Source organism: Chiloscyllium plagiosum, chromosome 4, assembly GCF_004010195.1.
Source record: "Chiloscyllium plagiosum isolate BGI_BamShark_2017 chromosome 4, ASM401019v2, whole genome shotgun sequence".
Lineage (NCBI taxonomy): Eukaryota > Metazoa > Chordata > Chondrichthyes > Orectolobiformes > Hemiscylliidae > Chiloscyllium > Chiloscyllium plagiosum.
Genome location: NC_057713.1, coordinates 47436267 through 47464232, shown reverse-complemented (window position 1 = coordinate 47464232; position 27966 = coordinate 47436267). Strand labels below are relative to the sequence as shown.

The window sequence follows — 27966 nt, the reverse complement described above, 5'->3', positions numbered from 1 at the left end:
GAAGTCGGTGCTGGGTTGGAGGGTTGGATCTGGGCTGAGGTTGGGGGAATGGGAGATAAGGAAACTGGTGAAGCCGACATTGAAGCTGTGTGGTTGGAGGGTCCCAAGGCAGAAGATGAGGTGTTCTTCCTCCTGGCATCGGGTGATTTGGATTTGGCGATGGAGTCAGTCCAGGAGCTGCGTGCCCTTGGCGAAGTGGGACAGGGAGTTGAAGTGGTTGGCCACAAGGCAGTGGGGTTGTTTGCTGCATATGTCTCAGAGATGTTCCCTGAAACGGTTCCATGAGTTGGCTTCTTGTCTCCCCAATGTAAAGGAGACCACATTGAATACAATGGACACAGTAGACGAGGTATTTGGATGTGCAGCTCTTGTGGTGGCAAGGGAAGGTGCCGGGTGTGGAGGATGTGTTGGTGGGTGGGTTGAGCTAATGAGAGAGTCACGGAGGGAATGGTCTGTGCGGAATGTAGGTAAGGGTGTGGAGGGAAATATATCTGTGATGTTAGGGTCTACTTGTCGGTGAAGGATAATGCACTGTATCCGGAGATTAGTGGGGTGGAAGGTGAGGATCGGGGGGAGGGTGGGTGGTTCTGTCCTTGTTGCTGTTGAAGGGGTGGGGTTCAAGGTCAGTGGTGCGAGAAGTGGAAGAGTTGTGCTGAAGGGCATTGTTGATCATGTGGGAGGGAAAATTACAATCCTTGATATCAGATCATGTGACCTTATGCATTCACCTGAGAGAGCGCATTTTAAAATTTTGTTCAATACGTTGCACCTCTGACAATGAAGTACTGTATTGGATAGTCATCTTTACATTTTGGTGCTTAAATCTCTGATATGGGATTCCACTTATGATTCCACTTTAAAATGCAACCAATTAGTCACAACCATTTGCCTTCTGTTATGTATGGGAAGATGGCAACACAAAAACAAACATGCATTTTGTAATGGAGCATCGTTTCAAGGTTGGAACTTGTGATAAGTCTCATAAAACATCCAGTTTGGTTGCCAATGAAGGATGTTGATATTCGCCAGGCCGTTGAAAGTGTACCTATTAATTTGGAGCAAATTAATATCAGGAATATGCAAGAGGCCAGAAATGGAGGAATGCCAAGATCTTGGTGTGAAGAAGGTTACAAGATAGTGATGTTGAGAAATGGGAATTTTAAATGTTGGTCAGCAAACACAGTGCTAATGGCGAATGGGATATGATGCTAATTAGAATATGGGAAGCAGAATTTTTAATGAGCTTAAATTGTGGAATGTGGAAGGATCAGGAAATCAGTGTAATAATCAGTTCCAGAAAAGAGAGACGGAGGTGAGAGTTTGAACAGTAGATGCACAGAATGGAGACAGGGATATTTGTTGGAAGTAGATGCTTTTGATCATAAAACAGAGAAAGGTTTGGAAAACTCAGCACAGAGTTAAATAGGATTCCAAGATTGCAAATAGTCTGGTTCGTTCTTGGACAGTAACTAGAGAACGGGGATGGAGTTAGTATCTAAATGTTTAAGTGTATTGCTTGGTTTCTTCAAGGCTTATATTTGGGAAACTTTGTCAAAGTTTCATTCCTTTTTCCATTTTCATTCTGTTCATAATTATTGTCTTCATCCTGTTCACCTTAATTGTTATCTCATTTCTCCTTTTGACTGGATTTGTTAAGAACTGCTTGGGAATACCAGGTGCAGTAGGCTTTTGTGCTCACTTTGGCAGCACATATTCTAAAATTGGCGCGATACAGAGAAGATTAGCATGGCCCCTGCGCAAGGATGACACGCAAATTCGTGAAGCATTCCATATTTTTAAGTGATGGAGGCTGGGATAATTGCAACATTTAAAAGGCATTTGGTTGGGTATATGAATAGGAAGGGTTTGGAGGGATATGGGCCGGGTTTTGGTAGGTGGGACTAGATTGTGTTTGGATATCTGGTCGGCATGGACAGGTCGGACCAAAGGGTCTGTTTCCGTGCTGTAATCTCTACGACTCTATAACTGCTTTTACAGCCATGTCATTGTTCGATCACAACAAAATCTCTTCCCTAGCTTCCCACAGAATTCTAGGATACACCTGATCAGGTCCTGGGGATTTATCCACCTTTATACGTTTTAAGACATCCAGCACCGCCTACTCTATAGCATAGACATGATTCAAAATGTCACCATCTGTTTCCCCACATTCTATGTCTCAAATATCCTTCTCCACAGTAAACACTGATGCAAAATACTCTTTTTGTATCTTCCCCATCTCCTTCAGTTCCAAACATAGGCTGCCTTGGTGATCTTTGAGGGGCCCTATTCTCTCCCTAGTTACCCTTTTGTCCTTAACATATTTATGAAATCCGTTTTGATTCTCCTTAACCCTATTTGCCAAAGCTATCTTATGTCCCCTTTTTGCCCCCCGATTTCCCTCTTAAGTATACTTCTTCTGCCTTTATACTCTTCTCAGCAATCTCTGCTGTCTATACGTGACATACGCTTCCTTCTTTTTCTTAACCAAAGCCTCAATTTCTCTATTCATTAAGCATTCCCTGCGCCTACCAGCCTTGCCTTCCACCCTAACAGGAATCTACTGTCTCTGGACTCTTGTTATCTCATATGCTGAGATATATGTATCATCGATAATCGCAGCTGAGGGGCTGGAAGACAGGAGATTGGCTAATGTGGGGCCACTTAAGAAAGGTGGTAAGGAAAAGCCACGGAACTATAGACCAATGAGCCTGACATTGGCAGTGGGTAGGTTGTTGGAGGGAATACTAAGTGATCGATATGGACTTCAGTAAGGCATTCAACAAAGTTTCTCATGATAGATTGTTAGCAAGGTTAGATCTCAAGGAATACAGGGAGATCTAGCCATTTGGAAATAGAAATGGCTCAAAGGTAGAAGACAGAGGGTGGTGGTGAAGGGTTGCCTTTCAGACTGGAGGCCTGTGACCAGTGGTATGCCACAAGGATCAATGCTAGGTCCACTGGTTGTCATCATATAAATTATTTGGATGTAAACATAGGAGGTATAGTTAGTAAGTTTCCAGATGACACCAAAATTGGAGGTGTAGTGGACAGCAAAGAAGGTTACCTCAGAGTATAATGGGATCTTGATCAGATGGGCCAATAGGCTGAGGAGCAGCTGATGGAGTTTAATTTAGATAAATGTGAAGTGCTATATTTTGGAAAGGCAAATCAAAGCAGGACTTAAACCCTTAATGGTAAGGTCCTGGGGAGAGTTGCTGACAAAGAACTTGGAGTGGAGGTTCATAGTTCCTTGAAAGTAGAGTCGCAAGTAGTTAGGATAGTGAAGAAGGCATTTAATATGCTTTCCTTTATTGGTCAGAGTATTGAGTACAGGAGTTGGGTGGTCATGTTGCGGCTGTACAGGACATTTGTTAAGCCACCTTTGGAATGTTGTGTGCAATTCTGGTCTTCCTCCTATTGGAAGGATGTTGTGAAACTTGAAAGGATGTAGAAAAGATTTACAAGGATTGCCAGGTTGGAGGATTTGAACTATAGGGAGAGGCTGAATAGACTGGAGCTATTTTCCCTGGAGCATCAGAGGCTGAGGGGTGACCTGAGAGGTTTATAAAATGATGAGGGGCATGGATAGGGAAAATAGACAAGGTCTTTTCCCTGGGGTAGCAGAGTCCAGAACTAGCAGGCATAGGTTTAGGGTGAGAGAGGGAAAAATTCAAAAGGGACCTAAGGGGCAACTTTTTCACACAAAGGGTGGTCCGTGTATGGAATGAGCTGCCAGAGGACGTGGTAGATGTTGGTACAATTAAAACATTTATAAGGCATCTGGATGGGTATATGACTAGGAAAGGTTTAGAGGGATATGGGCCCAGTGCTGGCAAATGGGACACAATTAAGTTAGGATATCTGGTCAGCATGGATGAGTTGGACCGAAAGGTCTATTTCTGTGCTGTACATCTCTATGACCTGTCTCCAACTCTGACATGTTGATTTTAGTTGTGGTTCAACCTTCGTGTTTGAATTAAGACCTATTATTACCTTTGTGATATTCAAGATTCCTGAGCTGTCAGTCTTGGAGTGGTATCACTCTTACCTCTGAGGCAGGTTCATTGCTACATCTGGGACTTTAGTGCACAAGCTGGCTGACAGTTTAATGCAAAGAGAATGCTACTGTTTCAGAGGTGCTACGTTTTCTTTCTAATTATTCCTTCAATCTCCCTTCAGTCCATGAACCCATTGCTGAATACCAGGCTGTTGTTTTGTTGATAATTGCTTATTACTGATCAGATATTCTATTGCTCCACAGGCCTCACTTCCTCTAATTTTATCATTTCCCAACCTTGCACAGCTCTGAGCTACATGGATGGAATGTTTCTCCAGATCAATTGTTTCAATCTGCTTTCACCAATGAATTTGATTCCATCTTCTTTTCTCATTCATTACATACCATATACATCTGGGTCTGTTTTGTACCTGCGTCAACATATACTGCTGCTTTTCATGTCTGGAAGGCTCAGTTAACCCCCAGCAGTTCAGTCAGGCATAAAACTGCATCCCCCACCTCTGGTTATTTACAGTACCATCAACAACGCAAAGTGATTTTCTTTAACCCTAAGTTAGAAAGTAACATAATAATAAATTAAATAAACTGTTGAATGTATGGAAGTTAGTCAATAGAGTGAATTTTTTTGTGTCTAATTCAGAAGTTTTAACCATTAGATTAGATTACATTACATTACAGTGTGGAAACAGGCCCTTCGGCCCAACAAGTCCACACCGACCCACCCATACCCCTACATTTACCCCTTACCTAACACTACGGGCAATTTAGTATGGCCAATTCACCTGACCTGCACATCTTTGGACTGTGGGAGGAAACCGGAGTACCCGGAGGAAACCCACGCAGACACGGGGAGAATGTGCAAACTCCACACAGTCAGTCGCCTGAGTCGGAAAATGAACCCGGGTCTCTGGCGCTGCGAGGCAGCAGTGCTAACCACTGGGCCACCGTGCCGCCCATTACTTCTGGAGTTACCAATGATCAGTCCTTGCTTTCCGACCCTTCTCATGCTGAGCTTTAGTGGCAGTAGCATCAACTGTAGATGCTATCCAGCTTCCATGCTGCACAGATAATTGCCATTTCCTCTTCATTTGTTGACTTTCATTGTTCCAGTGTCAGATGAATCTCAATTTCCTTCTCTTTCATAGTTGGGAAGGCTGAAACTGTAATCTGCAACTCCTCTACAAGCTCTGTTCCTGTATTGCTTATTTTGCTTCCTTTCCTCCCTCTCGCCAATCACAGTATTAATCCAAATCTGCCTGTTTTCATCAAAGGTGTCTGCTCAATTGTCAATAAAACTTCAGTTCTCATCTCTTAAATGGACTCTTGTGGCACAGTGGCAGAATCCTTACCTCTGAGCCAGGTTCAAGTCTCAGCTAGACCGGAGGTGTACAATGACATCTTTGAACAGGTGGATTAGAAAATATCTAGTATTATACCTGTGATCACTAAGCATGCTTGCTTCCACCTCTAATATCTAACCGCCTCTGCCAGTGAATCTTTATCTTTCTCCTTGCTAGTCTCATCTTACATGAACATCCCCGTGTTTAAATCTCTTCATGATACATATCCTGCACTAATGTTCACATATGCACCAATCCAATCTTTTTAACTGTGTCTTGGTTTTCTGCCTCAAATTTAAAGTTCTCTTTATTATCTGTAAATGCGTCCATTGTCTAGCTCTATTACCACAGCCTTCTCCTGTCCTGAATTCCCCATTTTTCTGTCCTGTGTGTCGTTGCTTTTCCTGTTCTGCCATTAAAGTTAACACTTTTTCTTTTAAAATCCCATTGAATAAACACTTATCTCTTTGCATTTTTTTTGATCACCCATTTCTCTTGTTTTGTTAATTTGCCCATTGTACGTCATGCTAAAGTGTCTTGATGAATGGAATTTGTTTTGATTTTTTTTTAAACTAGTGTTGCTATTAAATGACTCATTTAAATTTCTTTTAAATGTTTTTTTTCTAATTTGAGACATTTTGGCAAGTACTTTGTTGTAACATTATTATTTAAAAAATCAAAAAGAGTCTCCAGGAATGCGGTAGGCTGTAATTGAAGCAAGCAACTATTGTCGGACAGAAGCACTTGCATTTCTTAAAAAATATTGGATCTCGTTGTATTAGTATGTTAATTAAAGTAATTAGTAGCAAGTTACTGATATTGCAAAGTAATGATATAGGAGGATGCAGCAAAAAAAGCTGAAAAGTGGCATTGGCAGATTATCCGTTTTTGCTTCTTGTAAATGGTAATTTTAAGGAAAAAGACTAAAATGCAACTCGTATGAGGCAATATATTAGATGCTATTTCATGGTCAAAGTAATGAGTCAATTATTTCCTCAAAGGTTGTGTTTTGAACAATATATTTTGGTACCATACGTTTGGTGATCCTTCCAAACTCTCCTGCTGCAAAGGGTCTGGTAGACTTCATTAGTGAGTTGAGCTTATTTTTTATAATATTAAAATATGCTAAATAATTACATGCTTAGCAATGAACTGAACACTATTGTGACTTTATTTCTGTAATTTAAGCTGAATGATTACAGTAGAACAGTAATTCCAAATAAATGAAAAAAAGAAGGTAAAGTATATGTCATTCAAAGACTGTGTAGTTTATCTGCTGCAGTTGGAGAATTATACTGAGTAATGTGCACAAGCATTTAAGTAAATTGATTTATTTTTCCTTCTCTTATTTAGCTTTCCAATAACTGACAGTTGTACTATATAATGAAGTGGAATGGCATATGATGATCAATCATCACATGAGCTGTGTTTGATAGATAAGACCATCACCAGGTACATTATTATTTTCTACTGTATTAAATATTCTAATGTTTGAATAATCCTTCTTCATGGATCTTTTAGTTTTTTTATAATTTGCGCTAACTTTGACTATCCAACAAGAGACAAATATTCTTAACCTATATGTAATCAAATTAATATTTCACTAGAAAAAAAATTAATTTAAATCCAATAAAGTTTAGAAGGCATCTAACTTTTACTGGAATATAATGTTGCTCTAGTTGAGCAAGAAAACCATTGCATTTACCCAACAATCTCAAGTAAAATATATGATGGTGAAAGATAATGATGTTGGTTATGTACTATTGTTAAAAATGTTTTGTAGCTCTTATTCTTCATTTAAAAAAAAACTTTAAAAGGAACTGAAGTTTATAGTAGGCTATTTTATAATTTTACCATTGCATCCCAAGATAGTTAACACAGTAAACAGGTCTTCTTTCAAACTTCATTCAAAGCCTCATCTTAAGATGGTTACTTGGAAGTTTATAACTGGATTTGTCCAATTACTCATTTTATTTGGTAAATTGTTTCAACTTGTCTTTTGTAAGGCTTGGCTGAAATGGAACCTCTCTGAATGTTGATATGCAAATATACTTTGTCACACAATGAAACCGCACAGTGTCTCTCCTTATGCTTTTCTCACTTGCTGAATTCCTAATGTCAGCTTTTCCACATACTGAAGGTTGTAATTAAATACTATTTTGTGGGACAAGGAAGATTCAACCAGTTCATTCTGAGGAAGAGTTGAAAAGTGGCATTGGCAGATTATCCGTTTTTGCTTCTTGTAAATGGTATTTTTAAGGAAAGAGACTAAAATGCAACTCGTATGAGTCAACATATTAGATGCTATTTCATGGTCAAAGTAATGAGTCAATTATTTGCTTAATGATACCAATTTAGTTTCTGAAGCAGAAGCTGTATGATTCAAAATCCACTCTTGATAGTTTCTTGAATTATTCAACAAACGTCTTGTGTCCATTTGGCTGTAGGTGCCAGCCTTTCATCCATTGTTGTGTGGGTTATAAGAAAACTCCACCTGCCGTATAGGACTAATCTATAGAAGTATTTACATTCCAACCAATCAATGTTAATTTGCCTTTGGATCCTTCTACTTTTTAATATTTTCCAATTATGAAGGCATGTAAACAGTAACTGCATGGCAGGGCTTTTTTTGTGTAATTAGTTGAATAGTTTAAATCTAACAAAGAGCTTGCATTTTTATTTTCATATCCTCAGAATATCCAACACACTTCACAGCCAAAAACTGCTTTCTGAGTTGCTACTTTATAACCAAGGCTGCCATTTTGTTCACTTTAAGATAAGTAGCCTGATAATCAGTCTTGAGATCTTTTACTTCAGATATAGATTCAATGAGAACTTTCCACGTCTATTTTGAATAAAACATGAGATCTTAAACATCAAGCTAAATGGATGGATCCTGTCTAACTTTGCATTCATAAAATAACATTTTGATAAATTACGTTACCAGAACATCAGCTTGCTTCCAATGTTCCAGCTGACTAATTGAGGTTCGAATCCATTACCTTCTAATTTGAAAGTAGCATGTCTTGCTATTCTAAGCTAACGTTTGACAAATGTTGTATGGAAGTTTGGCCCACAGAAAAATAATCTTTTCATTAGAAAGGTTCTTTAGAAGTGATTTTGGATTTAATCCACTTGGCACTATGTACTGTTTTTGTAAAGAATAAAGGCCCAAATACTCTAAGGAGTGGTACTCACTGTTAGATTACAACTCTGCTCCTATTTTTTTCCATTAGGACTAAACTCTGTATTTCCAGCCAGTAATTCTGATCTTGGCCTCTTCAAAATGCGGAATACAACTGAAATTGAACAGTGTACTCATAATGCCCAGTAGTCAGAGGAAGCCAACCACGCCGTCTTTTACAGCAGTGTTTGTGTTGTATTCTTTCAGGATATCAAGTAAATAGTTAGCCAGGAGTTGCTAGGTTTTAATCCGCTAACATTTTGTGGATGTAATTATTAGATTAACTGAAGCAAAACCCTCCAAATTCTTCAACTTTAATGGACTCTTTCAGGCATAAGCGAATTGACCATTGGAAAGTTTGATTTCCCAGGCAAATCCCACAGAGTTTGCTATGTCTGGGATTCTGTAGAGTCCTGGCACTCAACTCCAGCCCTGTGCTGCTGCAATGACTATTTGACCATCAGAATATCTAGGCCAACACATTTTTGTTCCCAGTTTGAGACACTTCTTGAAAATTTTGGGTAATTAAACTTTACTGATTTGTTAATTGATCATGCCTAGAGTTGGAAGAGGAATTGGATGTTTAATTTTTCTAGTTCCTTGCCCTTAGTCCAGTTGTGCCTTTTTAATTCGTGTTTGAACAGTTTTAACTTTAATTTCTTATGGGAAATAGAGTTCCTTTAGTTTAGCTGAAAGAAAAGTATATATAAGATTTACTCTTTAGTTTGACATTGAAACTGTTAATGATATTCATCATGTTGCAGTGGGCATTGTCTGAGGTCAGGTTTGTTCATTTTCCCGGCTCTTAGTTCGCCCTTTCAAGTTTGGCAAACAGTCGGTCTGCTCATTTTATGTCTAATGTACTAATAAATGTGTCATTCTTAAAATTAATAGTAAATTGACAGCAATTAGGCAATTATTATTACAATTGCTTTATTTCAACAGTTAATCATTGCAGCTTTTAAAAATTCTACCATTTTATTGCAATCGTTTACCTTAATTAAGTATTTCAAGCTGGTGCTCATTCACAGTGATGTGAATGAATTGCTTTTCAGGATGTTGAACACCTAATTAACTCGATGTCTTAACAATGAAAATTACCTTTGTTCAAGATAAATTTCTTAAAACAATGCTATACATCTGCCAGTTTCCTAGTAAATAAATTTAAAGATCGGTTGAGACAGTGAAATTGATGTGTTATGAGGCAGCAGAGTTGTTTTAAAAAGTTGACATCTCACATGAAGAGTACTAGTTGTTATAGATGTTTCTAATTAACTTGTTCACACATATAATGTCACCGATGGACACAGCATTGAACCCAGGCCTCCTGGCCCAGAGGTAGGCACACTATCACTGTGCTGTACCTTTCTACTAGCTGTAACACACCCAGTAGCTAGATGAGTAAACAGTTACGAAATTAAGTTCACTCTGTAAATTTCTTCTTTTTTAATCAGGTGATATTATTGTGTTCAGTGATGATTCAAATTTTTAAATTTAAAGTTCAAAATGCAAATAGAAATTATTTATTCAGAATGCAAGTAGTTTTGAATCAACTTGTTCAGACATATCGTGCGAATTAGGACCTTCCAGTCCAGAGACAGGGACATTATCACTGTGCCACTAGAACCCTTTATCTGGATGTATACTTTTAAAAATGAGGAAAACTCTAGAAACAGAAACAATTAATTAACTTGCTTTTACAGCATTGTAGAGACAAATCTCTGTGCAAACCTCTGAACATCCTTTATACTTGTATTCAGCTCCGTAGGTGAATACCAGAGAACTGGTGTGAATAAAAATTCAAATCATAATGGTATGAAAAGGGTAGGACTCAGATTTCACAATTTGAAAATGGCATAGTTATTAGAAGCCATTTGTGAGCATAATGGACAGACACATTCTTGTCATATGATGAAAACTAAACAAGAACATTTAATAAAGCACATTTTTGGAATAGCAGAAATTAAAGTTCCTGACGAGAAAAAGAACAAGATATTACCTAAAAGTATCAATAGGCAGAGAATTTGGGTCAGTATTTATTTGAGGGAGGCAAAAGTGAGGACTGCAGATGCTGGAAACCAGAATATAGATCAGAGTTGTGCTGGAAAAGCACAGCAGGTCAGGCAGCATCCGAGGAGCAGGAAAATCGATGTTTCGGGCAAAAGCCATTCATCAGGAATAGAGGCAGGAAGCCTCCAGGGTGGAGAGATAAATGGGGGGCCGGGAGGGAGATGGTGAAAAGGTGGCAAAGAGTACAATAGATGAATGGGGGTGGGGACAGAGGTGTTGGTCAGAGAGGAGGGTAGGGGAAGGTAGCAAAGAGTACAGTGGGTGAATGGGGTGGGGAATGGAACACGACAGCTAACAAACCACAAGAAATTAGTTTTCTTAAACTCTATTCTGTGGACCAAAATGGAATCACAGGTGTCCAATGTTTCAATAATTTATCTTGAGAAATTAGTTTAATGGAGAGCTCTTAAAATTGTAGACCAAACTGCATGCCACCTATAGTAATGGCAAAGTTTCCTGAGGATACATCTGTGTCTGTATGAGTCAATGAGTGTAGCTGCAAATATTCTTTTTGAAACCAGTGAGAACATCTGTCATTTGTCTGTTCTAATCAGTTATAGCACATCTGTCTTTGGTTGACCAGAGATTGGAAACACCAGTAAGATTCCCATTATCTCTCTCTCTCCTCTCTGTAACAAGAGTTATTTGTGTTCTATTTTGTAGTGGATAGCAGGAAACTTCTACACTTCATCTCTTCTGGTTTTTAGCCAGAAGATGAGATGACAGAGATAGTTGTTGTTGTTGTAATAATAGCAAAGTAGGGTTAAAGAGCACACAAGTTAGATTCAAGAAAATGTAGCACAAATTTGACAAGTCTAATTTTAGAAAGCAATCAGTCTGTCAGTTTGGAAATATTGGACAATAGTGAAAGGTAGAAGTATACACAGGCATGGTTGACATAAATACCAGTTTTGAAGCACCAGTTTTTTTCTCAGATATTAATTTTAGCAAGGACAAAACACATATTTCAAGAAGGAGCACACTGGGGATCTCTGAAGTCTTGCTGGGAAAAGAAGAGGATTTTGAAGATGAGGCATGATTTGTGTAAGAGTGAGATACTTCAAACTGTCAAAGGTATAAAAAGTAAAGACTAACAGGAATACTGTAAGATCAATAAACTGCTTTTTAAGATGCTTAAGATAATTAATTGTGTACGTAGATGAGAACTGTGAGCTAGAAAAGACAACTCTAATACCGCATATACTTGTGTATAGATCAGATTTTGAAGATGGTTTGTTTTAAGCTTAAATTAGGGGGCCAACTTATATTGGAGGAATTGTTTTCGAGGGGCTGAAATTCATGCTGTATTTCAAAATATCATATTATTAGCAGAAGTCGATTTTATCATACAACTAATTCCAGGTAAAGAATAATCACAAATAGTTACTGAATCCTAATCTTCTACTGAACATCTTTCTGCTGGATCTGAGACAGGAACACAAACTTTCCTCAATTTGTGACATTCTCTGACACAGTACATGGAGTTCCAATCTCTCTGCAACAGTCGGGTGGGCAGGATCTTTGCCCACAGGCGTGCCACTTGCCCATCAAGCAAACAGGCATTCTGATTGGTGGGCAGTGATGTCATTGGTAATAGGTGACTGGCACTGTCCCTCCACTTTGCGCTTGCGCAGGGCTGTGCTGATGGAAGGCGTTGGAGGTTTATAGCCTAATGCTGAGTGTGTGTGGGTGGGGGAAGAAGAGAGGAGGAGGGTAGCTATACGGGAATTGGGAAGGCCCTGTTATGCAGCGGTTCACTCAACAATCTGTGCTTGAATTAAAGAAATGAAACTTAAACTGCACACCAGTACTATTCTAAAGAGAGCACTAATTGTAAATTTACTTACAATAATTACACCAACACTAATTAATAGAAAATTGGATTTTAAAAGAGCAACAATGTATCCTGTAAAATCCTCTAATTGAGTGGATTGAATGTTATCCTCATATATTGTTCTGGAACTGAACAAAGCAGTATAATGAAATGTCAAAAAATTAAAGATATGCTGGTATGTAGCTAATATATCTCACTTTTATTCAGATATAATGGCACAACTAAAATGATGAACTTTTTAACGATATTAAGTTTTGGATGTATAGGGAATGAAGTGCAAAAGTACTGATAGACTTAGTACCGGTCTGAATGAATGAATGAATCAATCAATCAAACCTGCTGTCGTAAACCAAGTGCGGTAAGTAAAGTTACGAATGAATGAATAGAGATATGATATCCCGATAGTAAACAAAGAGCAATGGGTAGAGTTATTGGTATGTATGAATGAATGAATGCAATTTCGTTTAAGTAGGTTAATAGGATCATTGACTTATTTTCTTTATTAAGCAGATCTGAAAAATCTATGAAATTTCAGCAAAATAAGTTAATGGGAACATGCAGTTTCCTTTGTAATAGGTTTGTAATGTGATATAGTAGAGCCGACTTGTATACAAGATGTATGGAAAATATAAGATTTTTTGGCCAAAAATATGGGCTCAACTTATACACGAGGTCAACCTATACACGAGTATGTACGGTAATGATGTTAGACTCATAGTAGATCAGTTAAATTTTGATCAAGTCCAAACATGCCAGTGTGCCATCCGAGATGAAGGTAGAGGTAGAAAATGACCCTTGAAAATGGTGTTGTTAAAACAGTTTGAGCTCCCCTTCTCCAAAAGTTAAACAATCACAGGAATGGTCTATTGGATTTTATTGACATATCAAAGGTATGTCTTGAAATTTGGCATTTTCATGTCTCCAGTTTTATTGATTAGATTGAGGCCCTGTTTAATTTCTTGTACATAGATAGGAAAAGAAAGGACATCTGACCTCTTAATTCCATTTCACTTTTGAAGTAAAGTGTACAATTTTGAATTTATACTCCGTAACTGTATACTGTGTCAATGCCACATTGTCATGTTAAATGTATCTTTCATTTGTAAAAATATTTTACCCCTATTACCTAGTTGTACAGCCCCAAATCTTTTTCCCTTTTTTACATAAATTGCGTTTTCTCTTAAACGTTCTTGGTTCCAAATAAGAGTCTTTTCAGATTTGAAATGTTGACTCTGCTTCTCTCTAGAGATGCTGCCAGACCTGCTGAGTTTCTTCTGCCATCATATTTATTTCTGCCTCTTGTACACATTCCTCAGAATGTTGTTTTTTCTACAATTGAGTCAACCTCCTATAACTCATCTGCTTTATTTCCCTTCATTGTTGTTATCCATTTTCTTTTCACACACACCCCTGCCCAAACTCACCTGTCTCTTATTATTTTTCAGCCCAGAATCTTTAATGTTGCAATATCTATTCTGCCAGCCTTTGTGATATTAATTTATTTCCAGAAGCTTTCTTTCTTGAATTCAACTCCTGACAATTTAACTGCATAAATCTTAAAGCATTGTAATCCTTCATTTTGCTTGCCCTGAAGACCAGATTTATGAAAATGACTTCCCTTTACTTGGTATTTCTTAAAAGTTGTCCTGACGACTCCAGGTCAAAGTAAATTTTTTTGAAGTGGTGCTAAAGAAAGATCCTTAGGCTGAGATTTCAATTGTCTCTATTTTCCCAGTTCCCTTCCGTTCTTAGTCTACATACTCTAGCGATTCCATTACTTGCTCAATGTCTTGTGTTTTTTCTCCTTGTCATCCTTGTCATGTACTCTCTTAATAAAAGCAAATTACTGCGGATGCTGGAATCTGAAACCAAAAGAGAAAATGCTGGAAAATCTCAGCAGGTCTGGCAGCATCTGTAAGGAGAGAAAAGAGCTGACGTTTCGAGTCTAACTGATCCTTTGTCAAAGCCATCCTGGAAAAAAAGCCCTTTATCCCTGTTCTGTCAGTCAGCTAAATTTCTATGCATGCCAGTACCTTGCCCCTAACACCATGGGCTGTCATTTTATTCAGCAGTCTCCTGTGTGGCACCTTGTCAAAGGCCTTTAGAAATCCATGTAGATCACATTCACTGGTTCTCCTTTGTCTAGTATCTTTGTTACCGTCTCAAAAAATTCTATATAAATAGAACTTGTAGCTTGTAGCAATACATATCTTGCTTTTAGATTTAAAATAAACATTTGAGTGCAAAGATAAGACCACTTGCTGATTTAATTTTTTTTCTAAAAATCAATAATCACCCAAAAAATTACTTTCAAAATTGCTACAAATTTTCCAAATAAAACAGAAGATATTTTGTGAACTTCAGTGTTAATTTTACAATCTAATTGTGTTTCTTTACTTGTTTCAAAATATTTCATTGAGAGGACTAATGTCTAAAGATTTGATTTCACAGCATGAACAGGATTTTTTTTTCCAGTTCTGTGTTTGAGATTTTTCTAAACTGAAAAATAATCAAAGATGCTTAACAGCCAAATATACAGTGAGGTACATGGGAAAATGAGGAATACTTGGACCTTTGGTAAAACTGCTGTGTGCCCCTTTTAAAGGTGGTGAGGGGCAGGGTGTTTAAATTAGGAAATAATCTTTTCAAAAGTACAAATCTTTTTATTTGCAACATTTTGTGTTTTTTATGCTTTATATAATCTGTTGTGAAGACCGACCCATTACAAAAAGACTGCTCATTTCATTTAATTTTCTTGTCAAATATATATCTATATATATTCAAGAAGTAATAATATATCCCTGTCAAAGATCATATATCCTCACTTTACAAATTAAGTTTACCTAAAATTCTGATTTTCAATATACTAACAAATTAATACGATTTTTGAAATAAATTCTGATGACTGGTGTGAATTTAACATGCTAACTTATTTTCTCTGATTCCTTGTATTGTTCGGTGTTTCCAATATTTATTATAAAACAAAGAAATCCAGAATTTATGCAAATGAATTTTCTTTTTATTTTTCCTAGCTTGCTAGAGGTACCTTTAAGCCTAACGATTCGCACACTCAATCTTCATTGTAATCAAATCACCAGAATTGAAGGTCTTGGCCAATTGCGGCAGCTGCAACACCTTGATCTCTCCTCCAATCAGATTACTCGTATTGAAGGACTGGACTGTTTGGTGGCCTTGCGTACACTAAATCTAACCTGTAATTTTATAACCAAAGTAGAAGGTTTGTGAATGACACTTGCAGTTATCATATTGTTGAGATGTGCTGATTCTGCTTTGCTTTCTTTACTTCAGGCCTTGTTTATGTTACCATTAACTGTAATGTTACCATGACAGTTTTGGGCACCTTAATTTAAAATGAACATTTAAAAAGAGGAAAGGTGGAACAGAATTTAACTAAAATATTGCAGGAATTGAAGGGTTGCATTAGGAATAGATACTTGAGAAACTGACTTCTTGTTAGACCTGAGGCAGTTGTTTATGAACCTGACAAGGTTCCCAGGTTAGAAAGGCTTATGATATTTTAAATAGTGTTAGATTTTTCCCACTAGATAATGTTTTCAGACAGCCATTGCTTGGCGCGGTATGTCAAGTAGCCATTTGCACTGGAAAACTCTTAGTATTGTATAAAAAAAAGTCTCTTTGATTCCAAATTTACCATTTTTATTCACTCTACTAATGTGCAATTATGTGTTATGGATGTATAAGTATCTTGTTGCAAAGAGGAGATTCATCTTCTTGGGAATCAACTCCCTCTTGGTCAGTTGTAACAAATACCTTTAAGTTTTTTTTTGCACAAAAATATATTACACCAATTAAAACATAGTAATAGACAAAATTAAGGAGCCACTTACAATGTTTTCTTGAGTGGAAGATTAATTTTATTCCTTGCTGGCCCTGAGGAAAAATAACACAAAATGTGACATCAAACACGCACCCAAATGTAACATTTAAACAGTAATGAAATGAAATATATGCAGCTTAAAAAGACCTTTTGAGTGCTTAAGTTCTTGTAGTTAAACCTGAGACCATGGCTGTTTAGCCAAAGTCTTTCCTTAGTAGTAATGAAATTTGTGGGATCCTTGAACTCCAGATGAATGAATGTTTATCCAATTTTTTTTATCAATGGTGCTGGCTTTCAAGATCTTGAGGTGATAGAGAGAATATCTTCCAATCCTTCACAAGCTCATTTTCTTTTTTTTCACTCTGCTTCTTTAACAAGAAGTAATGGAAACATTGTTGATTTGTGTATTCCCAAGTCTGACTCCATTGTCTTTCCAAGCTTGACATTTATAGGCAACCTTTTCGTGTTCAATATGTGCAACTTCTCATGCAAGGAGTTTCATGATACTTGACTCAGTTGACTAATTTCCATGTCTTCAGAAAAAATGGCAATGTCAGTTCAGACAATTTGAAGAATGCCTGCTGACACCTCAAAACACACTTTCTGTTGGCAAGCACAAAATGTGCTTGTGCAGTATTCTTGCAGTGAGATTATTCCATCCTGTTTGTTCATATTTATTGTGCTTACTTGGATGCTGTCATCTTTTTTTACAGGCAAAAGTGATGTGAATGTTTGGGAGTGTCAGGAAACAGTCTTTCATTTATTTCAAATTGGCTTCCTCAATGTGTATCAATCAGTAGTGAGGTGATCACAGCAGCCACCTTGTCATATTTCGTTTTAGAACCATGTTAGTCCATGATGTTCTCGGGTATTAAAACCAGACGATGGACATGAAAATTGACGGTCTATATTTCACCACCAATCATGACTGTAACTGTGTTGCTCTGATGGTATTTAGCTTCTGGTTTCAGAACAGTAAAATTAAACAATTATTTTGTAACTGGAATTTCCAATTTATAAAATTGCCTGTTTGCAAGAGTATTGCACATGAATTTGCAATTTATGTGGATATGTTTATCATGATGTGTTTCTATATAAAAGCTGTTAACAATAACATTTGAAAAATACTGTTCTCTCTTTAGGTCTTAAAGAACTTATCAATTTAACGAGATTGAATTTATCGTACAATCATATTGCTGACTTAAGTGGTAAGTAGAACTTCTCTCGCCACTTCAAGCTAATTGTATGGTTTTGCTAAACATATATTTTATGTCTGCCAGGTATTTTATTTTAAGTTGATGTGAATTGTAGCAGTGCAGTAGTAAGGTACCTGTCTCTGAACCGGGAGGCCCAAGATCAAGTCCCACCTGTTCTAGAAGTATGTCATATCATTTTCAGAATTGGTCGATTAAAAAATATCTTACAGCAGTTTGTATTAGCACACCTTTTTCCTCACTCAGTTTTGAAACCAGTAATTTTGGTTATCCTATATATTGTCCTGCTTACCCTTTTAAAGTATTCTATTAGATCATCCTGCTTAATATATCTGCAGTCTTGACGCACCTAATAATATGTCTTCCTTCAATGCCGTCTTCATTGTTATCTGCTGGATTGGACTGCACTCCCGGGTTCCATTCATATCCGTCTTTTGTTTTTGGTTTGTTTGTTTATAGCTGGAGTATCCATTCTAGTGGCTTGTCTTAGCTCCCACACTATTACCTGTGAATTCCCCTTAACCCCTCTTTGTTTGTAAGGTACATGCTGCCCTTCAGTGATGTCATTCAGAGGCCCTAGTTCCAAAGTTATGCTGACACCTCAAAACACACTTTCAGTCGGCAAGCGCAAAATGTGCTTGCGCAGTATTCTTGCAGTGAGATTATTCCATCCTGTTTGTTCATATTTATTGTGCTTACTTGGATTTTTTTTTTACTGGCAACTCTACCTGAACCTCACTTCCTCAGCTACTGCTAAATCTTCAGGCTGCTTATATGGTACCTAGTACTGGATTCTTTGTTCACTCTCTACACTAAAATCTGTTCTTTAAAGACCTGAAATGATTCCTTCACTCTAGCAATGAGTCTAAACTAAACTGTTTACAACTTTGTTGCCAGGTTTGGACCCAGTATAAGCTTCAACAATATACCTGTGCCATCACGAAGACCATGTATCTCAACTTGTGTAACACCGTCCAACTTCATTCCTATTGCTGCTCATCTGTTGCTGAACTGCTTCTTTATGCCTTGGTTGCCTCTAAACATGACTTTTAGACACACTCTTGGCTGTTCTCTCACATTCAACTCTTGTAGACTTGAAGTCATCTGACACTCTGCTATCTGTCTCTGAGCCTACACTAAATCCAGTTCACTAAACGTTGCTCCGCTCACTGCCCTGCACTTGTTCCTGGTCAAATAATGCTTGCCTTGATTTTAAAGTTCTCGTCATTTATTTCCCACTAAGATCCCCCCCTCTCTACTGATGATCGAGATTACAGAAGCAAAGTGTTGATAATAGGGCTGGTAACACCATTGAATGTCAAAAGGTGGTGGTTAGATTGTTTCTTATTGGTGATGATCACAGTCTGGCATTCGTGTGGTGCAAATATTACTTGCTACTTGTCGGCCCAAGCCTGGATATTGTCCAGATCTTGTTGCATTTGAACACAGACTGCTTCGGTGTTAGAGGAGGCATGAATGGTGCTGAACATTGTGCAATCTTCAGCAGTGATTTTTATGATTGAGAGAAGGTCATTGATAAAGCTGCTGAAAATGGCTGGTCTTAGGCCACTATCCTGAAGAACTCCTGCAGAGATGTCTTGCAGCTGAGATGATTGACCTCTAATGAGCACAGCAATCTTCCTATGTGCCAGTTACAACTCTAACCAGCAGAGAGTTTTCCCCTGATACATTGATTCCAGTTTTACTTGGGCTCCTAGATCCAAACTTGGTCGAATGCAGCCTTGAAGTCAAAGGCTGTTACTCTGGAATTCAGCACTTTTGTCCATGTAGTGAGGTCAACAGCTGAGTTACTCGGGCGGAGCCCAAACTGGACATCTGTGAGCAGGTTATTGCTGAGCAGTGCTGCTTGATAGCACATCTGATGACACCTTCTATCAATTTACTGATGATCGAAAGTAGACTGATGTGGCAGTAGTTGACTGGGTTCGATTTTTGTCCTTTTTATTTACAGGACATGCCTCAGAAACTTTCAAAATTGACAGATGCCATTTTGTAACTCTGCTGGAAGAGCTTGGCTAGTAGCACAAGTCTTCTGTACTCGGGTAACATGGCTCAGTGGTTAGCACTGCTGCCTTACAGTGTCAGGGATTCTGGTTCATTTACATCTCCAGTAACTGTCTGTGAAGTTTACACATTCTGCCCATGTCTCTGTGAGTTTCCTCTGGGTGGTCCAGTTTCCTCCCACAGTTGAAAGATCTGCAGGTGAGCTGAGTTGGCCATGCTAAATTGCCCTTCGTGTGCAGGCTAGGTGGATTAGCCACGGCAAATGCAGGTTTACACAGATAGGGCCGGGGGGTGATTCTGGCTGGGATGCTCTTCAGAGCGTTGGTGTGAACTTAATGGGTCGAATGGCCTGCTTCCACACTGCAGGGATTCTTAAAACTGTGTAATGTTATCAATGCCCATAGCCTTTGCCGTATCTATTACCTTAAACTGTTTCTTGAAAGCTGTTTCTAGAGTGAATCAAACTGGCTGTAGACTGATTTCTTTGATGTTGGTGTACATTGGAAGAGGCTGAGGCTGATCATCTACTGAAGATTGCTGCAAATACTTCAGCCTTATCTTTTGCACTATTGTGTTGGGTTCTTCCATCATTGAGGTTGGCGTTATTTGTGGAGCTGCCTCTTCCACAATGAGTTGCTTAATTGCTCACTAACATTCGTGACTGTATGTGGCAGGACTGCAGGGCTTAAATCTGATCTGTTTAGTTGTGGGCTTGTTTACCTCTGTCTGTCACTTGCTGCATGCGCTGTTTGGTACCTTCACCAGGTTGACAGCTCAGTTTTAAAGATGCCTGGTACTGCTCCTGACATGCCCGCCTGCATGCTCCATTGAACCAGGATAGATTCCTTGTCTTAATGGTAATGGTATAGTGTGGCGATATGCCAAGCCCTGTGATTGCAGATTGAGCTGGAGTTAAAATTCTGCTGTTGTTGATGGCCCACAAGGATTGCCAACCATGAGTTCCTAGACCTGTTCAACATCTGTCCCATTTAGCACAGTGATTGTGCCACCCAACACAATGGAGCATATTCTCATTGTGAAGGTGAGACTTCATCTCCATAAGGACTGCGCAGTGGTCACTTTTACTGTTACTCTTATGCCAGCAGATTGGCAGAGATGACAGGTCAAGTATATTTTTCCCTCTTGGTTCCTTCACCATCTGCCATAGACTCAGTCTAGCTGTTATGTCCTTTAGGACCTGACTAGCTCTATTGATAGTCCTGCTGCTGATCCACTGTTGGTGATGGACATTGAAATTCCTCACTCGGAATACACTTTGCATCCTGGTGGAGAAGTAGTGTCCTCTGAGCCTGGTCTTGTTTCTAGTTGTGCATCTGGCGTCACACATCGGTCAGAATAAGTTAGATCTGTTAGGTTTTTCAATAATTAATAACAGCTGTCATAGTCATCCATTGCTAAGAGTAGCTTTTTTTAATTCCAGATTTTGATTGAATGTAAATTCCAACATTTGCCAAAGTGGGATGTGAACCAATGACCTGAGGGTGTGACTCTGGATTTTTAGTGATGTGACATTACTATTAAACCATCATCTCCCATATTTACTTTGAAACAGATGAACCATGTGCAGCCAAAGACACTGCTCAGGACTGTTCACCTATGGCTCTCTGAATGCTTCATTTAGCATCTGCCCAGTTGCTCAATCCTGATTTGATGTAAAATAATACTGCATGGAATTTTGAGAGCAGAGCAAAGGAAATCACCCCAAATTGGGAATTCAGATTGACAGCCTAGGTTGTTTAGCACTGCACTTTTCTTGCATTCAAATAATTCCATGGCTATACCAGTATGTTGTAACAAATATTTCAAAATAAATAGCAAGTTAATTGCAGTGAGACAAAATGATGACCACATTCTGTCGGAAATTGAGACTTATAGCAACAGAAGGAGCATTCTGTCAACTAGCTAAAATGAATAGTTTAAATAGATTGCATACAGTAGTGATTTCTACATACTCTTTCAACAGTAACAGTGCTACTCTTTCGCCATTGGATGCTTATAACCCACACTCATACTAATAGGCCTTTTGTAAGGTGGCTTCATACAGAACTTGTAGCTTTGTGTTTTCTGGCTTTAAAGATTATGAAATATCAACTTGAATATCTGGAGCTTTTGGTGCATGGCTAATTTATTTTGCCCATAAACTTGAGATGTTATTGTTTTCTAGTTTTTTTGTGTCAGTTAAAACAATGCCATAATGTGGTGAAAATTAATGGGAAGCCAGAGATTTGAGAAGCCTTGAAAAACTAGCAGGGGATAACTTAAAAAAAAAAGCAGTAAGGGGGGGAGAAGATGAAATCTGAGAGTGAGCTAACTGATAATATAAAACAAGATTGCAAGAGTTTTTTTTTAGCAATCTCAAAAATGGGAGAGAGGCAAGAGTGGACACCGGACCACTGGAAAATGAGCCTGGAGAAGTAGTAACAGGGACCAAAGAAATGGTGGAGGAAATTAATAAATATTCTGCATCAGTTTTCAGAGTGGAACACGCCAGCATACTAGAACTTGCGAGAGTTAGGCGTTGGAGATGAGTGTAGTGGCCATCACTAAGGAGAAGTTGCTGGGGTAACTGAAAGGTCTGAAGGTGCATTCATAAGCTGGACCAGAAGGACTATCCTAGACTTCTGAAAGACAAGGCCACGGCGGTGAGGTGCTGGAATACAGGAGGTTGGCTAACATAGTGCCACTGCTTAAGAAGAGTGGTAAGGACAAGTCAGGGAACTACAGACCGGTGACCCTGACGTCAGCGGCGGGCAAGTTGTTGGAGGGAATCCTGAGGGACAGGATGTACATGTATTTGGAAAGGCAAGGACTGATTAGGGATAGTCAACGTGGCTTTGTGTATGGGAAATCAAATCTCACAAACTTGATTGAGTGGTTTTGAAGAAGTAACAAAGAGGATTGATGAGGGCAGAGCGGTTGATGTGATCTATATGGACTTCAGTAAGGCGTTCGACAAGGTTCCCCATGGGAGACTGATTAGCATGGTTAGATCACACGGAATACAGGGAGAACTAGCCATTTTGATACAGAACTGGCACAAAGGTAGAAGACAGAGGGTGATGGTGGAGGGTTGTTTTTCAGACTGGAGGCCTGTGACCAGTGGAGTGCTACAAGGATCGGTGCTAAATCCTCTGTTTTGTCATTTGTATAAATGATTTGGATGCGAGCATAAGAGGTACAGTTAGTAAGTTTGCAGATGACAACAAAATTGGAGGTGTAGAGGACAGCGAAGAAGGTTACCTCAGATTACAACAGGATCTTGACCAGATGGGCCAATGGGCTGAGAAGTAGCAGATGGAGTTTAATTCAGAAAAATGCGAGGTGTTGCATTTTGGGAAAGCAAATCTTAGCAGGACGTATACACTTAATGGTAAGGTCTTAGGAGTGTTGCTGAACAAAGAGATCTTGGAGTGCAGGTTCATAGCTCCTTGAAAGTGGAGTCGCAGGTAGCTAGGATAGTGAAAAAGGCGTTTAGTATGCTTTTCTTTATTGGTCAGAGTATTGAGTACAGGAATTGGGAGGTCATATTGCGACTGTACAGGACATTGGTTAGGCCACTGTTGGAATATTGCGTGCAATTCTGGTCTCCTTCCTATCAGAAAGATGTGAAACCTGAAAGTGTTCAGAAAAGATTTACAAGTTGCCAGGGTTGGAGGATTTGAACTATAGGGAGAAGCTGAACAGGCTCGGGCTGTTTTCCCTGGAGCTTCAGAGGCTGAGTGGTGACCTTATAGAAGTTTACAAAATTATGAGGGGCATTGGGTGGGGAGTCCAAAACTACAGGGCATAGGTTGAGTTGAAAGATATAAAAGAAACCTAAGGGGCAACTTTTTCATGCAGAGGGTGGTATGTGTATGGAATGACCTGCCATAGGAAGTGGTGGAGGCTGGTATAATTGCAACATGTAAAAGGCATTTGGACGGGGTTATGAATGGGAAGGGTTTGTAGGGATATGAGCCGGGTGCTGGCAGGCGGGACTAGATTGGGTTTGGATATCTGGTCGGTATGGATGAGTTGGACCGAAGGGTCTGTTTCTGTGCTGTACATCTCTATGACTCTAAGGAGATTTTGGAAGCATTGGTGATGGTCATTCAGGAATTACTGGAGTCAGGGAGGGTCCCAGAGCACTGAAAAATGGCCAAAGTAACACCTCTGTTGTTGTGGTTCTGTTCGCCGAGCTGGAAATTTTTGTCGCAAACGTTTCGTCCCCTGTCTAGGTGACATCCTCAGTGCTTGGGAGTCTCCTGTGAAGCTCTTCTGTGGTGTTTCCTCCGGCACTTATAGTGGCCTGTCCAGCCGCTTCCGGTTGTCAGTTTCAGCTGTCCGCTGTAGTGGCCGGTATATTGGGTCCAGGTCGATGTGTTTGTTGATGGAGTTTGTGGATGAGTGCCATGCTTCTAGAAATTCCCTGGCTGTTCTTTGTTTGGCTTGCCCTATAATGGCTCACCGATCTCTGGACTCATAGCAGAAGCAGTCATGCAAAGGTTAGAACAAACAGTCTTACCACAAATTCAACCCAAACTCTGGATCAGATATGTTGATGACACCTTTGTAATCATTAAAAACACAGAAATAGTCCTCGTTCCATTGTCTTTCTCTTAGGCATCTGTTGATGAAATTGCGCGGGTATCTGTTTTTGGCGAACACCTTGTACTGGTGTTCCTCTTCCTCTTTTTGCAGTTCTGGTGTGCTGCAGTGTGTTGTGGCCCTTTTGAGTAGTGTCTTGATGCAACTTCTGTATACTCTTGTAGTGAATTCTCCGTCTGGTGTTCTCTGTACCATCATGTCTAGGAATGGGAGTTGGTTATCCTTTTCTTCTTCTCTCGTGAATCGGATTCCTGTTAGTGTGGCGTTGATGATCCGGTGTGTTTTCTCTATTTCCGTGTTTTTAATGATTACAAAGGTGTCAGCAACATATCTGACCCAGAGTTTGAGTTGAATTTGTGGTAAGACTGCCTCTGCTATGAGTCCCGAGATTGGTGAGCCCATGGATGTTCCATTGATTTATTCGCATATCTGGTTGTTGAATGTGAAGTGTGTTGTGAAGCACAAGTCCAGTAGTTTAAGTATGCCGTCTTTGTTGATCCCATGCAAGGACTGCATAAAACACTATATAGGACAAACAGGAAGACAGCTAATGATCCGCATCCATGAACATCAACTAGCCACGAAACGCCACGACCAGCTATCCTTAGTAGCCACACACGCAGACGACAAGCAACATGAATTCGACTGGGACAACACTACCATTATAGGGCAAGCCAAACAAAGAACAGCCAGGGAATTTCTAGAAGCATGGCACCCATCCACAAACTCCATCAACAAATACATCGACCTGGACCCAATATACCGGTCTCTACAGCGGACAGCTGAAACTGACAACCGGAAGCGGCAGGGACAGGCCACTATAAATGCCGGAGGAAACACCACAGAAGCGCTTCACAGGAGGCTCCCAAGCACTGAGGATGTCACCTAGACAGGGGACGAAATGTTTGCAACAAAAATTTCCAGCTCGGCGAACAGAACCACAACAACGAGCACCCGAGCTACAAATCTTCACCCAAACTTAGTAACACCTCTGTTTAAGAAGAGAGGAAGGCAGAAGATAGGAAACTGTAGGCTGATTAGCCTAACCGCATTTGTTGGTAAGATTTTAGACTTGGAAGTGCAAGGTAAAATAGGGCTGAGTCTGCACAAGGGGAGGTCATGCCTGTCAAATCTGTTACAATTCTTTGAGGAAGTAACGAGCAAGGTTAGGCAAAGGATTCTCCTGTTCCCTGGATGCTGCCTGACCTGCTGCGCTTTTCCAGCAACACATTTTCAGCTCTGATCTCCGGCATCTGTAGACCTCACTTTCTCCTCCTAGGCAAAGGAGAGCCAGAGGACATGATCTGTTTGGATTTCCAAAAGATCTTTGAGAAGGTGCCATGCAGGAGGCTGCTGAATAAGGTAAGAACCCAATGGTGGTAGGGGCAAGATACTGGCATGGATAGAGGAGTGGCTGACCAGCAGAAGGCAAAGATTCAGGATAAAGGGGTCTTTTTGAGGAGGGCAACCAGTAATCAGTGGAGTTCTGCAAAGGTCCATTTTGGGACCAAAATTATTCATGTTACACATAAGAATCTGGACAAAGGAAGTGAAAGCATTGTTGCTCAGTTTGCAGATAACGCAAAAATAGGTGGAGGAACAGCTAGTGTTGAGGAAGCAGAGAGGCTGCAGAAAAATTTGGACAGACTAGGAGAGTGGGCAATTAAGTGGCAGATGGAATATAGGAAACTGTGAGGTTATGCACTTGAGTAGGAAGAAAAGAGGCACAGACTGTTTTCTATATGGGGAAGGTCTTTGGAAACCTGAAGCACAAAGGCACTTGGGAGTCCTAGTTCAGGGTCTCAAGGTTAATATGCCGATCCAGTTAGCAGTTAGGAAGGCAAATGCAACATTAGCATTTGCTTAAGAAGGCTAGAATACAACAGGCAAATGCAATGTTAGCATTCATTTCAAGAGGGCAGCCATACAACAGAAATATATTGCTGAGGCTGTGTCAGATTCTGTTCCGACCCCACTTGGAATGTGATGAAGAGAAGGGCCACAGCACAATAATGGTAAAAGGGTTTTAGGGAGTAAACTATTAATTTAAAGAAAATGATTAAATAAACTGTGTTCATGATTAGTTTTGATACCTGTGTAATTGTATCTGACTGAACTGCAAAAAGTTGGAAATCAATGGAGAATATACTAAGCTGGATGCAAGGAGGAAAAGCTAGTCCAGGACAATCAGGAGAATGTTTGGGCATGGGGGCAGTCGGTAGCAGAGAATACAGCAGACAAAAATCAAATGCAATTGTTGCCATCAAACCTGCTGAAAAAGGTGACGTTGTATTTAATGAAAGAACCCAGTGGAAGCTGTGTGCTAATTCTGACATCTGCTCCTCGACCAGGGCCTCCTGACAAAGCATCAAGCTATCATTTTCCAATATGGTCCCATCTCCTCACAAGATCTTCTCCTTACAGCCTCCCACCTCATTGTTCCCCACTGCAAACCTCTCACTTGTATCTCTTTCCCAAGATACATAAATAGAACTACCTTAGGAGACCAATCATTTCAACCTGTTCATGCCCCAGAGATGATTTATTTTCTCTGATTTGACTTAAAGTTTTGTTTGCCATGTTGAAAAGCTTTCCACCTACATTCCAAACTCTAGTAATTCCACATATCACTTTAACAGTTTCTGGACCCAACCTGTTTCCTTTTCACCGTGGATGACAAATCAATTAATACCACCATTCCGTGGCAGAGCAGTCAGTAGGCTCTTCACAATTTGCTTGAATGGACATCTAACTAGTTTTCAATCACCACTGTTTTCCTCCATTTAGTTAAATTTGTTCTCACATTAAGCAACTTCTCTTTTGATACCATTTTATTCCTCCAGATAAAAGTTATTATTATCAAATGCATATGGTCCTGAGCTATGCCTGTCTTTCCATGGGATAGATGGAAAATTCTTGTGCTTTAGTGTTACTCTGATACTCTCTCTCACCACTTTTTCTGGTACAGTTTCCTGCTTCAACCTGAACTTGAAAATTTCATTAACTTTGTTTCCAAGTTCTCACACCTTTCCATTCCCCATCTTTGGTTCTCTCTTCCTTTCTTTGATTTCTCTGTCTCCATATTGACCAATATTCACCATAAGTACACTGTGTCACACTGCTACCCTGACTGTACTTTTTCACACAGCACTTCCTGTAACTATTCCATTTAGCTCATTTAGCTGGATGGCTCTATCGATGCAGAATAATGCCAGCAATGTGGATTCATGTGCTATCCCAACTGAGGTGGTCCTTGGGGCTTGCCTCATCACATTTCCCTAGAATGATATTAAACATACATTATGATCTGCAATCCTTAAACAAATGACGACATTGCATGGAATTGGGAAATTTGACCTATTTCTCTCTGCCTTGCATAATCATATCTTTTGTTCTTTCATTTGTTCTGCCTCCACCCAGTCACAAGCATGCGTGTTCTCTCTCTCTCTCTCTCCTTTCCCTGCCTTTGCAATTTGTTTAAACCTACATCTCTGACATTTTCCAATTCCAAATGATGTCAACCTTAAATGTTTCTCCCTTCACATTTCCTGCCAGAGCTGCTGAGCATTTTCTGTCTTTCACCTTACACCTTTGTCTTTTTGATTTCGGAGATGTACTGATTGGGAGTGAATTAGCATAGTGAATCATTACTGTTAAACATGACACCAATATGCATTTTTTTTTAATAGATATTTTTATTAGAAATTTAACATTTTTACAAGTTTACAAAAATAAACAAAACGCTCAGATATAAACATTGATATACAATTAGCTCAAATATACAATAGCCAAAATTTAACAAAAAAAACAA

The 27966-nt window shown here is 39.3% G+C and overlaps 1 protein-coding gene and 1 non-coding gene across 3 annotated transcripts in view; both read left to right on the top strand.

Moving 5' to 3' along the window:
- Positions 1-27966, top strand: part of lrrcc1 (leucine rich repeat and coiled-coil centrosomal protein 1) — a 196018-nt gene that overhangs the window by 2990 nt on the left and 165062 nt on the right. The window contains exons 2-4 of one of the 2 annotated variants that reach the window (XM_043688159.1): positions 6715-6813; positions 15482-15687; positions 17451-17516. In XM_043688159.1, coding sequence (XP_043544094.1) covers positions 6755-6813; positions 15482-15687; positions 17451-17516 — 331 coding nt within the window. In that variant the 5' untranslated portion in view covers positions 6715-6754. Of the gene's footprint in view, positions 1-6714; positions 6814-15481; positions 15688-17448; positions 17517-27966 lie in introns of those variants that run through there. The other variant, XM_043688160.1, reaches the window with a different exon arrangement.
- LOC122549621 lies at positions 1692-1798 on the top strand. The gene has a single exon (XR_006311618.1). It is a non-coding gene; the product is annotated as a U6 spliceosomal RNA (small nuclear RNA).